Raw genomic sequence first — 15,689 nt, forward strand, 5'->3', positions numbered from 1 at the left:
AATTTTTTTAAGTTCATATAATTTTAGTTGAATAATTTCAACTGCCAAGAAGCAGCAATTACTGCGATGCAGTCATCGGGCTTGCTCCCTAGTGAAAATAAAATATGTTTTGCAAATTTTACGAGTTTAAACAATACGGTATAATTTTTTAAACGTTAAAAATCTAAACCACTAAAGCGTCTCATTTTGGCAAACTAATAGCTCTTCTTCATATTCACATTAGAATATACAGTAGTCCCTAGACAAATTATTAGTCGCATTATAAGATTCTTTGTAAAATCTTAATTATCAGGTGATATTATAACAGCTTTATTGTTTTTACACTACTGAAACCGGTTTGCACTTGCTTGCGTTCCTGTATCAATGGGTTAACATTGTCATGCAATACGTTAAATATAAATACAAATAGGAAGTATATAAAAAATCTCCTGAATAAAAACCCATTACATGTATGTTTAAATATAAAAGTATTGCCTATAAACTCGTGCAAAACATGTCATTATTAAAAAAACCACAGTGCGTCTAATAAATTGGTCTAATTATTATAATATACTAATATAATACCTGATATAGTATATATTCTATATTCATGTAATGTATCGTCTAATTTAGCCAATCATCGAATTTATATTACATATCGTCTAATTTAACCAATTAATACACCAACGTAAACAAGTGCAAACCGGTTTCAGTAGCGTAAAAACAATAATGCTGTATAGTATCACCTGATAATTAAGATTTTACATAGAATCTTATAATGCGTCTAATAATTTGGCTTGGGACTGTAGGTCGATGGCTAACAGTTATAAAAATGACCTATCAGGTTTTATTTCATAGCCTGAAACGAACACACTTATGAAATATGTTGTAGCCATTATTTTCAGGATATATTTAAATAGGAAAGGTGTATTTCCTTGTTTACGGCAAAGAAACAATAAATATAATTTAATGTCAAAAGTTCTTTATTTTACAGATCACAGATTTATGACGATTTTCAGAAATTTCTTTAACCTCCCTGAATCATTCTATTGTTTTCAACACAATCGAAGAAAGTTATGACTCTTTTGAGTTTTCCAAGTATGCTTTACTTAAATGAAAAAGAATTGTTAAGTATTTGAAGGTATTATGCTTCCTTGGCAAATTTTGACAAAAGAGTTTTTTTAAATACAAATCGCATAAATATTTTCATATATANTAATGTAATGTAATGTAATGTAATGTAATGTAATATAATATAATATAATATAATATAATATAATATAATATAATATAATGTAATGTAATGTAATGTAATATAATGTAATGTAATGTAATGTAATGTAATATAATATAATATAATATAATATAATATAATGTAAAACACTAATGCGTACGTTGTAAAGACCAATGGAATATCCTTTTCACGATGTTAACAAAGAATTGCAAACTGAAATATCAAGAGAGTGAGCTGCGAAACTCAGGAGTGCTTAAATGTACAATGCTTTAAAAAAAAAAAAAAAAAAAAAAAAAANAAAAAAAAAAAAAAAAAAAAAAAGAAAAAAAAAAGAGTTTTTCTGACTTTTGATTTAATGTTTGACTCTTAATTTAATGTTTAAAATCTAGGATGGTTTAATATTTCGAGCGGGTGAACTCAAATATGCTAATTAATTAATGCAGACAATATTTAAAGTTACGAAATCAGACACAAAAATGTACTTTCTCTGAATAAACCTCCTTTTTTTCGTCGGATTTAGAATTTTGATCTTCAAAATATAGTGAGCAGCCGCTATCTGAAAAATATGGTCCTTAAAGTTTGGTCCAAAGAGAGCGGTCCAAAGTTTGGAGATCTTAATGTCAATTTTACTTTTTGAGTATTTCGTTACATCCGTTTTAAGCGAATCGAAAAATTTTTAGCACGCAATTATAAAATTCGATTATTCAAGAAAAATTTTCTACACAAAAACATTTTTTTAAAAATAACTATTTATCATTTTTCATAATTTCATTTAATAATAGTCGGAAAAATTTTGAAAATACAACATTTGAACGAAATCGGTCAAATAGTTCATGAGAAATTGAATTTTAAATACATTACTTTTTTTTAAAAAATTCAATCTTTCAGGAACGATTCGGATCATTGAGTCCTAGTCATAGAGCAAAGAAAAGGGAGGACATGACTTGATGGTCACTAATCCGATTTATTTTTTCCCGCAATATCCCACATGAGCCCAAAATAGCGAATCTTTCCCATATTACGTCTCATTCTCATGACGATTGCAACAAATTAACTTGAAAAGTTTTATTAACCGGGAGACTTTTATTTACTTCACAGGATTTTTTTTTTTNAACGTTATATTTTAAGCAAATCAACTGTTTAATGTGGACCATCCATCGATGTTGACGAGTTCATTTCACTTCCGGAGGTCTCCACTGAGGGGATCTAATTACCGACTACGTCAACCTTCATGTATCAAAAGGTATCTCTAGGTAGAATCAAGTTAAAATGTCTTATATACCAGTAAATTGGTATTTAATATTTATAGTGGTAGTTACGTGACAGTAGATCGAAAGTATAATCAAAAAATTTTTTAACTTTTTTTCATAATTTTGTATAATAATCGTATTTAGCAACTAATAAAAAAAAGTTTTTGTTTAAATATCTTAAAAATGTAAAAAGTTTCGAGGAATTTTGTAAGTAGTTTTTCTATTTTTAAAAAGTAGAAAAACTACATACAAAGTTGCTCGAAACTTTTAGCTCAAAATAGACCTAAAAATGATCAGGGGTTTTCCAGAAATTTTATTCTGTAGTATTGCAAATGACGCTACCTTATAACCGGACAGTAAGAACAAAATGAAACTAGTGGGAAACCCCCAGATAATTTTGAGCTACCTGATATAATAAATATTCTATATTTATATAATATATCGTCTAATTTATCCAATCGTCGAATTTATATTATATATCGTCTAATTTAACCAAATGATACACTAACGTAAGCAAGTGCAAACCGGTTTCAGTCTAGTAAAAACAATGAAGCTGAATAGTTAGTATCACCTGATAATTAGGATTTTACATAGAATCTTATAGTGCGTCTAATAATTCGGACAGGGGCTGTAGTATATCTGATGACTTTTTTATTTTTCATGCATTATACAATTGCATGAGACGAAGTAAATAAAAATGATGAGATAAATTAAGAATTTTTAGAGAATTTTCAATAGGAAAACAATATAAATGTTGTTTTTTTATAATGCATATGTATTTAACTCCCCATGCGTTTTAAATATCCATAAATAGCATTTTTTCTGGAAATTTGAAAATAAAACAAACTTTTTTCTTCCTAGTTTTCTTTTATTTTTTCTTCCTCTAGTACGTAAACATGCTTTATTTATTCGAAAGCACTTCGCTTATCAACCATTGTTGATTGTTGCTTCAAATTATAAACAAGTTTGTGGAGAACTGTAAAAGTTTTACGCCTTAAACTGTAAGTCAATTGATTAAACACCGTTTGCTTACATAATGCGATTGGCGCCGTTTCAACAAGTTAACTTAAGACTTTGTAATAAACAAATTTTTTTAAAAGAAAGGTTTCGAGTATTTCGGCAACTTATCTTTTAACAATTTTAGTTCTGAATCTCTTATCCCGCACTTTTAATTGACATTAAAATAAATAAATAAGTAAAATATTAATAATTAGAACTCAAGTGTCGAAGTGTGGTGAGAGAAAATTCTAAATAGGTATTTAATTCCTTTTATTTATTTTTCACAAATAAACTAACGATGGAGATTTTCCCTGTTCAAAAGTATCTTCTGACACACGTAAAATGCAAAGCCGATATCGAAATTTGAGATAAAGGTTATTTTAGATTCTCCATTAATTTCTTCTTGATTGATAAAACAAATAAATTCTCCAATAAGCCTTTTTTTTTTTAAGAAAGAAAAGGAGATTAATATTTTACATTTGTCTGTTTTGAGATATCTCTTAAATATCTCCGTTTTTGTGCGAATGACGTTATATAATTTTATAGCAACATACAAATCGGTTTTAATCAGTTTAAAATATAATAAAACTACAATTAAAAGAAAAATCTAAAAACTGATAAATGAGTCATTTTAAATGACTGACTCAAAATTGCCAGGCGCTTAGTTTTATTACTTTTAAGTTCTCGAGGAAGAATCCATTGAAGTTCTAAGAATGATCAAGAATGATCAAAAATATTTCTCCCCATCTATTTAAACGACCCTTTAATTTTCCACTTTTTTTTAATAAAGAATTATGCTGTTGAATAAATATTACATCATAAAAAATTTGTTATATTAAAAGAAAATAAAAAATTAAAAAAAAGAAGAGAAAAAAAAATCAAAATTTGACCTAAAATCAAAGATGTTGACCTTTGAGGCTTCTTAACAATAACATTTTTGAGAAAGGCTGATTAACATACCCAAATTGTTCCGTGAGGGTCCACCCCGGAAAAGTTATTTAATCTCGTTTAAAAGAAGAAGAAAAAATTTTTTTTTTCGTTTCTCGAGAGATTTAAATTATTTAATAAAAGTGTCGCATTTACTTTAAAAATTACAACAATATATCAATGAAGAAAATAGTATATGTTGTGGAATCCTAATTTTTATTTAAGCGAGAACGCAGTTGGCAGCGACCTTCACCTGCCTAGAAGACGCCAGAAAAACACAATCAAAACATCTTTTTTGAAAAACACAAATATGAAAAATACACCTTCAACGTTGAAGTCTATGTCCTCATTCCATATTCCGATCATAATTTAAAATCGCCACTTAAGTTTGTTTTCAGTTGGTGGGAAATAGAAATATAAATTTTTTCTTCGAAATATATTAAAAGACCTTCGAATATATTAGAAGGAAATATGTAAAAAGAATCGCAGTGACACGACGACATTGTCGCAGAACGTCACAGAGCTCTTGCAGAAAAATTTTTCTTTTGAAAAGTAGGAAAAAAAATACTTTTCTTATCTTCAGAAATTTACACGCAATATTTGAATCATGCATTTAAATAATAACTTTTTGAAGTACTCAATTTGCGCAATAGTATCGTAAATTGATGTCATGTTTCGATAGTTGTATTTTTAGCAGTTATTGATATTGATTTTCCCATGTGGGTTTTAAATATCCCGTTACATTTCAAACAATATGGAAAATTCGAATTTTGCATTTGAGTACTTACATTTTAAGGCAATAATTCTATCGAATTTTTGGTCGTTATTGCTAGTGATTTCTCCATAATTTTAAATCAGATATTTTTTTATACAATATTATTTGTGATCTTTTTTCTGCAATTACTACTACGGATTTTATGATTTATTTATATTTTTTCATTGTGATGATTATTTACAAAATGCAAAGGTGTGCGTTCTCCCCCCCCCCAATAAAATGTAAGAATATCACCCATAATATTAGAATAAAAAATTATTACACGCCCAATTAAAAAATATCTTTTTATAGTTTTTTGTAAACATAGCACTTTTGTTATTTTAAATTAGTAACATATATGTTTGTTTTTATTAAAAGTATCTTGAAGAACAATATTAGTGCTGAGGATTTTTGTCGCAGATAGCTCGTAAAAATTCTGCCACAAAACCTCCAATTTTTTTCAACTTACAAATCAGCTATTTATATATCAGCTATTTACATTGTTATTTAGATAGCGATTCGATTTTTTCTTTCTTTTTTTTCTAACAGATGATCATCAGAAGAGAATGATGCCATTTTGCAATTTCATTGAGAATTAATTTTTAAACATTCGGTTAAAGTCGTGGTGGCTCAGGGGATAGAGCGTTCACCTCCCAATGAGGTGAGCCGCGTTCAAATCCCAGCCATAACTGATCGATACAAATTCTGCACCCGGCTCTCATGGATGACAGTGCAGACGAAAAATATCTTCAGTGTTAGACAAATCATAGCTTAGAGTCCCTTTTCAGTCAGGTTAACCGTGGGAGGCTTTCGCGTATTTCTTCACCATATAACACAAATGAGGGTTGGTTCCATTAAAAAGTTCTCCACGAAGGCAAATTTCTCCTAATATTTGATCTTGGAGTTCCCTTGTCTTCTGGATTGTGTTCAAAATTACAAACTAGATTATAAAAACTGTTGTATAATGCTTATCCGAATTTGGTATCGAAAAAAATTTGCAGATTATTTTTATTATCTAAGCTAATACAAAAGCGAAACATCGAAAAGCGTCACTGGCTGCTGTCAGTAAGCGGGTGGGTGACCACTTTGATCAGCCTGCGTAAGAACCGAAAGTGTTCGGTATCGGTCCTGGTTAAACTGTTCTACCGTAAAGTGCTCGACTTTACGCGCAGGTCGTCGTGCTACCAAAACGGATGAGTCATCCCCTCTGTGGAGGATCAAAATTGAATTGTGATGGCATGTCTTCGGATCGTTCTTAGGAATGATTGCTAGTCCGTCGCCAATAGCCCATTGTGAAGCTCTAGTGCGACATAAATAAAGTACCTACCAACCATATTTAATTTTATCGAGTACAGTTCCTGACGAAGATTTTATATTTTAAATTTTATATTCTATTTATAAACAATAATTGTAAGAAATTGCATTCCTCTACAAAATACTGAAATATATATAAATATAATAATATAAGTTTTATAAAGTATTGTTCAATATTTAATTAATAATTTGTCTACTTATTTCAAATGCATGCATGATTGTCACTAATATTTTTTTAATAGAATTTCTAATTTCTTAATTTTCTGATTTCTTAATTTTTCTCCTCATAACAATTACACAATTTTATTTTTTAGTGAAACGTCCATCTGTATTTGCTAATATAAAATAAGAATCTATTTGATGTTTGCAATTTATTTATAAACATTTGAGATGTTGATTAATTCTCAAATATTAATTCCATTTTTTTAAAATACAAATCTAGTAATGCACTACTCCCTATATTAAAAATATGTAAAATGTATCAATACATCTGATATATTGATGGATATATTGATAAATAACGATGCATCAATATATCTATGCACCACTATATTAACAGTAGAATGAATGTTTTATTTACTTTAAAAAAAAAAGAATCAGGAATCTTAATTTGACAAATTTTTAAAATTCCTTTTTTTTTAAATTTAATTAAATAAAATAAGCCTCTTTAGCATCAAATTATTCAAAATTTGAAAAATGTAAAATTGTGTTAAAATTAAGAGGGAAACTTAAATCTTACCATACAAGTGTGATAGTTTTAAGAATATTAGGAATGTACTTAAAACTATCACACTTGTGTTTAAGACATTGCACCTATATTTATGCTTTATCCACGTATTTTTTCTTAATTATTATTGCGTAGCATAAAGTATACTCTATCCTTATCAGGGGCGTCGATATGGGAGGACACGGGAGGTCACTGTGACCTGACCTCCCAAAAATGTTTATTATTTGGTAAATTTTGCTTGACCGTTCGGCATAGTTACGAAAATTCAATGTCTCTTATTTTATTTAGAAAACACAAATGAAGTACTGAACAAATTATTTTGGATACATTCTTAAAAACAAAGATCGTCCATTTTATTTTATTTTATAATAGTCGTTAAACAAACGACCGAATTTTCAGTTTACGGCTACCAATGTTCAACTCCGTAGCCTTGTAATTTTGAATCCAATCCAGAAGACAAGGGAACTCCTGGATCAAGTCCTGGGAGAAATTTGCCTTCGTGGAGGACTTTTTGGTGTTACTAACCCGTATTTCCGTTACATGGAGAGGAAGACCACGAGAATCTCCCTTGGTTAGCCTGACGGCAAGGAGATGATCGTGATCCGTCTACCACTAAGGATATTTCACGTCAGCACTGTGGTCGGTGCAAGCCGGATGCGGAATTCGTATCGACCAGATATAGCTGGGATTCGAGCCCGGTTCACCTCATAGGAAGGCGAACGCTCTATCTCCTAAGCCATTGCAGCTCAAAGACCATCTATTGGAGTTCTTTTAAACTTGGTAAATCCAAGTCTTGGTCTTGCTCCTTAAATGTTCATTGGTTAAATGCAGTATTCGGAAGTATAGCACTACAAGTAGAGAAATACCGTAGTCGCTACTTTTTTTCGTAGTTTGTAATGTAGTGTGCTACTTTTTTTTTAAAAAAAAAGTAATGTAGCGAGTAGCGCAATGCAAAAAATCAGTAGTTTGTAGCGATTCCTGGCGACTACTTTTAACGTTAGTTTAGAAACACAACTTTATCGTATTGTTCTGAAACAACTTTATTTTTCGAATTTGATGAGGAAGAATCTTTGCGGGTCCGACAATAGATGCAATGAAAATGTAACAGAAATTACGTATTTAAAAACACGTGTAACTAATACTTAAACTAACCATTACGAAAAATAAATAGTTAATAACTTTGGTTACGCTCTCACATGCGAATGCACACTCTTGAAACATTGACGTTATTTTAAAGGAAGTGGACGTATTTTCGATGCACTTAAATTCTTAGAGGAAATAAAAGAGCAGGGGTCTGTCCAGACATTTTGTGAAGGGTCCGTTTTTCGTGAAATTGTGGAAAAATTACTCACATTCTTTCAACCAGGGTCCGCTTTTATGAATTTGTGCAAATAGGGTCCGGTTATTACAAAACACTTTTTCAATGAGTTTTTAAATTGTAAATAGATACAAGATTATGCTCGGCACTGTAAAATTATAATTAAAAAAATTAAATTTTCAAAAATAAACAGCAATTGCTGCTTCTAAATTAGAATACAAATACTTGGTATTTAGCCTATACTGCTGAACGCAGAAAATTCATTTCGGTCGAATAATGGAAAAATCGTCTGCCGAAGACAAAACTTAGTTCGTTTACATCCATCTTTCTTGTTTTCTGCCCTGGGAAGGGTTTAGTCGATTAACAAAACGATAATGAAGACAAACAAATTTGTGAAGGGTCCGATTAAAAGATAAATTATTTTGTGAAGGGTCCGTTTTGAAGTTAAAATATTTTGTGAAGGGTCCGTTTTTATGAAAAGATATTTTGTGAAGGGTCCGTTGACGGACCCAAATTTCTTCTAAACAGACCCCTGAAGAGCATTAAAAAATTGCAAGTTATTTGATAATTTCGCTATTCTGAAAATTAAAAATTCGCTCTAGAAAAAGGCTTAAAAAATTGAAGATGAAATCAACAAATTCAAAAAAAGATTTTTTTTTTTTAGAATAGCAAACTGGCTCATGAAAACATGAATAAATATATCTTAATTTTCCCCTTATATTCAATGTGAACCAATTTCTTATTCAAAACCAGTTTGAGGCACACGTGTAAATTAAGTTTTCCAGCAAAGTTCTCCTCCTTAAAGTAGTGAAGTACTTACTAAATTCCAGAGTAGCTTGTAGTCACTAGATTTAAAAAAAAAGTAGTTGTAGTTGCAGTTAACTACATTTGTAATTAAGTAGTTGTAGTTGTAGTTAACTGCAAAAATTACGTAGTTTTCCTGAACAATGGTTAAATGTTACCACATGATTAACCATGTGACACACTAGATGGAAAAAAAATACGGTAAGTAATTCTTAACAAGGCAGGTACTTTATTTACGTCGCACTAGAGCTGGACAATGAGCTATTGGCGACGGTCCGAGAAATATCCTAGAGGTTGATCCGAAGACATACCATTACAATTTTGATGCAGGCGATGGTTCCCAGCCCGACGACCTGCGCGCCTGGATCAAGTATTGGGAGAAATTTGCCTTCGTGGAGGACTTTTTGATGGAATTAACCTGCATTGCGTTACATGGAGGAGAAGACCACGATAACGTCCCATGGTTAGCCTGACTGCAAATGGACTCTAATTCAGGATCCGTCGACCACTGAGGTTATTTCACGTCGGTACTGTGATCGGTGCGAGCCAGATGCTAAATTTGTTTCCACCAGCCATCGCTGGGATTCGAACCCGGTTCACCTCATTGGAAGGAGAACGCTCTATCCCCAGAGCCATTGTGGCTCTTATGTGTATGGTATATGATTCTTATAATTCAAGCAAACATTAATTACATAGTTATTCAACTCAGACAAACGTTATGATAAACCTTGTTTTTTAACTGAATTATGCGCATGGCCTATTGGCCCAGGCAAGAAGCAGGATTAAAGCTCAAATAAATAAAATCACTTCTATATTAAAGTCATACCTCTATTAAATCAAAATTAATAGTAAGAGAGATGCATTATCCCTAAAAAAAGTAACCACCTTTAAAGATCAATAAAATGTTCGTATTTCGATGGGTTATAGTGTCAAGAACGGCATTGCATTAAAAAATAATAATAATAAAATAAAAATCTGTTAGCGTGCAAGGAGAGAGAAGAAAAAGCGGGACCTAAAGTAAAATTATAAATGAGAAAAATGACATGTAATGGAAAATACCTTATTTATTAATTAATATCTGAAATGTCTATTTTGCGGATTTTGCTTAGTACCAGTAAAATAACTGGAATGAAGTACTTGCATAAAAACAAATTACAGTCCATGGCTAAACTATTAGATACACTGTAAGATTCTATGTAAAATCTTTATTACCCGGTGATACTATACAGCTGTATTGTTTTGACGAAACTTAAACCGGTTTGATCTTAAGTTCGTGCATTAATTGGTTAAATTAGACGATATATAACCAGGGGTCTGTCTAGGTTTTTCTGAAAGGTACCTATTTTGTGAAAATTTAGACATAATTTGTGAATAATTAAAAATTATATTTAAAAATCAACACAGAAGTATGGATTTATAATTTCTTATGGGATACAAAAATAAAATTTTAGGAAAAAGTCTTTTGTGAAACTACCGTTTTTCCTAAAATTGAATTTGTGAAACTACCGTTTTTCCTAAAGTTGAATTTGTGAAGGTACCGCTAAACGGTAGTAAATTCGGCCTGGACAGACCCCTGATAACATAAATTCGACCATTGGATAAATTAGACGATATATAACATAAATTCGACGATTGGATAAATTAGACAATATATAACATAAATTCGACGATTGGATAAATTAGACGATAAATTCGACGATTGGATAAATTAGACGATATATAACGTAAATTAGACCATTGGATAAATTAGACGATATATAACATAAATTCGACCATTGGATAAATTAGACGATATATTATATATATAGAATATTTATTATATCAGGTATTATATTAATATATTATAATAATTAGACCTTTGTTAGACGCACTGTAGTGTTTTAATAATAACATATTTTGCACGAGACTTTAATATCCTTCTTATTTGTATTTATTTTTAACGCATTGCATTACACTGTTAAATAATTGATACAAGAACATAAGCAAGTGCAAACCGGTTTCAGTCACATAAAAACAATAAAACTATAGTATCACCTGATAATTAAGATTTTACATAGAATCTTATAGTGCGTCAAATAATTTGGTCAGGAAGTGTAAGTGGAAAATTAGTCACCAAATTGGCGATTTTTAAAAAAGCTTAATAACTTTTGAAACATTTAAGTTTCTTGTCCATTCAACTTTAAACCCAGATAATTAATTCTTCACAGCAAGATGATATTGCATAGTTTAGAATCATCGATTTAAAATCATCGATTGCATAGTTTAGAATCATCGAGTGTAAGGCATTTAAACTGTAGTTATTTTTATTTTATTATTATCCTTGGCGACTGGTCCTCGAAAGTAACAAAAGATAATATTATTAGTTCAAATAATAACTTCTAATTATTTTTTAATTATGCATTTCACTTTTCCCCCTCAGTTTTCTCTGAACAGTTTCTAGTTTACAACCATTTTTTCCTACCTATATATTTTTTTTCAAGTTTTTTTATGCGAGAATTTATTTTCAGAGCTAAGTTTTGTATTCCATTTTTCGCTCTAAAGTTAGAGGAGTTTTTTTTAACCTAGTTTTACTTTTTTAACCTCAATCAGTTTATTTATTTATTTTGCCGCATATTTTTACTTTCAGAAATTAATTCAAAATATGCTAAGATAAGGACTTTAATTTTACTAAATTTGCTAAATATAAACTGAAAGTCATAGGAACGATAAATGTACAGCAATATACCTGCTTACAATAGGCATTGGGGAAAACAAACTTCTGCAATTATTAAATAGTTCTTTTTTTTATTTCTTCAAAGCATTGTTTTTCACTACCCTACGATAGTTGATATTATCATTTATTCAAAGTTAAATTATAATTATTATTATGATTAAATTATTTACATTACTAACTATAACTTATATTAAGCGTTAATTATCCGTATTACATAATGCATCACGATAATTTTCTTCAGTTAACAGTTTTACCAATATAGCTTCCACTACACATAGGATTGTTTTGATTAGTTCTTGATTGATTTATAAAAATTGATTAATTGAAAGTGAGTAAACCATTTGGATTAATAATTAGTTTTAATTAAAATATAGTCATAAACAACAACTAATGCCTATTTTAACCACTTCAATAACTACTTGTTTATAATCAGAAAACCCGATATTGTTTTTCTCCCCTTCCATTGCAATATTACTTTTGTGGCGTAACTACCACTGTAAATATTAAATACTAATTCACTAGTATATAAGACTTGTTAATTTGATTCTATCTTCTAGAGGTTCCTTTCGATAGATGAAGATTGATATTGTCGATAAATAAATCTCTGCACTTTCTATTAAAATTGGATTTTTTAAAAACATTAATCAGTTAAACATTTAATTAATTAAATGGAGAAAACAAACATAAAAATCGAACAAATGATACTTACAAGTGACGAATGCCGCTTCAGCATGAGAATCTCTAAATTTTTCCAGTAGTTTTACATATAAAACTCCAAAACAGTTCATTATTCCAAAAATAGTTCCATTTGTCCAAAATGATGCTAAGCAGACAACCCACCCCCATCCCCCATCTGGGGGTTGAAAAACTCTGTTAGTTTTGGGGGTGGGTTCTAGTTTCGGAACAGGTAGTGTTTCAGAATCTTTGCCCAGCAATTGATTCCTCACATCGGGCTTGGCTGGACTGTTTGCACCGGACTTTCCCATTCTTCAGATAAAGTGAACTCTCAGATATATGGAAGAGTTTATATAAATCCTTTGGCAAATGAAAACAAAGCAATTTGTCAAATTATTCGGAGGCTTTCAACGTTAATAAGATGATGTATTTTTGTTGTTTTTTATCACTCTTTCCTTATTCAGCAGTAATTCTGTCATGATCTTTCTACAAAAAAAGAAGATACCGGTGTGAAAAAGAGGAAGATTTCGAACGTCACTTCGAACGTTGGGCGAAGAAGAATGCTGAAAACGAGGGAAATTAAAAGTTCCGCAATCAGATCGTCTGTCACTCAACGCGAGTGATTAGAATAGAACTATCCCTGTCTCGTGCCCTCGATGGGTGAAAGCGAATCGAAATCCAAGGACATTAGTTTTCGAAGCAGACGATAAAATACCGGAAGGAATCGCACTACGATCGATGCACATTCGAATTATACAAACTTTCAGTTGTTTGTGGATAGACAAAATCTATTCGGTTTCAACATTTTGTCTCGCCTAGAAAGAAATTTTGGATAGGTCGCTCTCCCTTCTTTCTCCTTGGATGATTATTTTTAGAAATTGATGGAGAAGGGAAATGATGCAACGCTTATAAACAATTTCACTGGGTGTAGATGGCAGCACCTGCTATAGTTTTTTTTCTTTCCACTCTCACATGGTGACGATATATTGATCACTAAAATGAGGTTATCTGCTAACAGACGGTTGCTAATACGAATATTTGGCACGAAATAGAAACAAAACGACAAAAAATTTCAAAACAACAGATGTTTCAGAATAGTAAGAGCTGTTGACCGCAGCATAATTTTCTCACTGCTAACAGCGAATTATCTGTATGACACTAAAAATCTGCCTTATTATCTTGTGCGTTTATTATTATAAATTACTGCGCCACCACACCGGCTTCTCTCTCTTTTTTTTTTAATGTTTCAACTTCGTGCTAAAATGTTATAATTAATTAATATTGTTCTGTGATTGTTCTTTTGCTGTGAGAGAACGGTAATTAACCCTAACTGGGACCAAAAAAACAACTCTCGGAAAAATTGAAGATACCAGTTTAAATTATAATTCAGCTTGGAGCGGCTCAAACGATAAATATCGTAATAAATATATTGTAAAAAATGCGTACGTAAAAATAATAATACGTTTTAATTAATAAATTATATATATAAAAAAAAGAAAGTCCTGTAAATTCGAAATTTAATTTCGAAACTCAATTTTCTATTAATTATTCAATTATCGTCTGCTATTCAGTAAATTTCNTAAACAAAATTACTTTGTTACAATATAATATTCTAATACCAAAAAAAAGTACTTACGTAGCGTGAAAATATCTTTTGTGATGGAACTCTTTCTAACGTACATAAAAATGGTTGACAGCAGGGGTGTACATGTAGATTTATTAAATACAACTTGTGCGCCACTTAGAAACCTAATCTAGAACCCGACGCTTGAAATTTTTGCTCTGTTACAATCCTACCCTGTTACAATTGACCCCACTCTCCCCTATACAAGACGTTAGGAGTCACAACTTCATGTTCAAGCGACTGAGAAACAATACAATCGAAATTTTATTTTATTTTATAACCGTCATTTAATAGCCGACCTAATTTTGATTTTACGACTATCACGGTTAGCCTGATGGCAAGGGGACTCTAAGCCATGATCCATCTACCAACCACTAAGGACATTTTACGTCAGAACTGGGGTCGGTTCAATTCGTTTCATCCAACGCATAGCTGAGATTCGAACCCGCGAGGGGTGAGCGTTCTGTTACCCCCCCCCCCCACACACACACACGTCTCCGCTTCGAAATTTGTCAAATCATTTGTCAGGAAAGTGGAATGAAAAACATCGAAGCCAGTTTTATTGCTTATTTATGCTTGTAGGAGGATTCTAAAAATTCTATTCATTTTCGACAAGAAATGCTATAAATTGTTCATTTTTGTGAAATGTAATAAAAAAAATTTATTTTTTGACAAGGAGATTCTAAAAATTCCATTCATTTTCGACAAGGTTTCTGAAATTTCGATTCATTTTTCAAGGAGGAATCGAAAAGTTATTCATTTTTGGCAAATGATTCGAAAAATTATTTCTTTTTCGACAAAATTAATAAAAAAATTTCAATTTTGACAAGAATTCTAAGAAATCTACTAATTTTTGACAAGGATTCTTTATAAACTCTTCTGAAAGAATTCTGAAAGTCTTTTAATCTTTGTCGAAAATTCTATAAATTCTTTATTTTTGACGAGTATTATGAACGGTGATTAAGACATTCTGTGTATAAAATTGTGTTCATCCAAATTAAATAAAAAAAAATAATAATAATAAATAAAAGAATCAATCAAATTTTATCTGTCAAAAATCACGGACAATTTCATTTGAAATATTTTTATGCAGCATACTCTCGATATCTCAAAGTTGAAGGAACGCTAAAAAAATTTCGAGATAGCAACTTTTCGAGATAACAAGTTCAGAACTAAATATGTTCTTAAAAGTAAAAGAATATATTCTAAAATATTACTCTAAAAAGTAAAGTCATGAAGCATAAGAATAACTATTATTAAATATATACAGAATGATAGTTGATTACAAGTCAAAATATAACAATGAGAACTTTATTCTTAAAAGTAAGACGAGATCTAGAAAAAAATTGGTTCGTAATTTTTTCGAAAAAA

The 15,689-nt window shown here is 30.5% G+C and overlaps 1 protein-coding gene across 1 annotated transcript in view; it reads right to left on the bottom strand.

Moving 5' to 3' along the window:
- LOC107447734 (monocarboxylate transporter 10) overlaps window positions 1-13,625 on the bottom strand; it is a 62,394-nt gene extending 48,769 nt beyond the window's left edge. The window contains exon 1 of the mRNA XM_043049973.2: window positions 12,729-13,625. Within this exon, the coding sequence (XP_042905907.1) occupies window positions 12,729-13,005 (277 nt within the window). The 5' untranslated portion in view covers window positions 13,006-13,625. The remainder of the gene's footprint in view (window positions 1-12,728) is intronic.
- Between the last annotated feature and the right edge of the window lie 2,064 nt (window positions 13,626-15,689).

This window comes from Parasteatoda tepidariorum, chromosome 5 (genome assembly GCF_043381705.1).
Source record: "Parasteatoda tepidariorum isolate YZ-2023 chromosome 5, CAS_Ptep_4.0, whole genome shotgun sequence".
Classification (NCBI taxonomy): domain Eukaryota; kingdom Metazoa; phylum Arthropoda; class Arachnida; order Araneae; family Theridiidae; genus Parasteatoda; species Parasteatoda tepidariorum.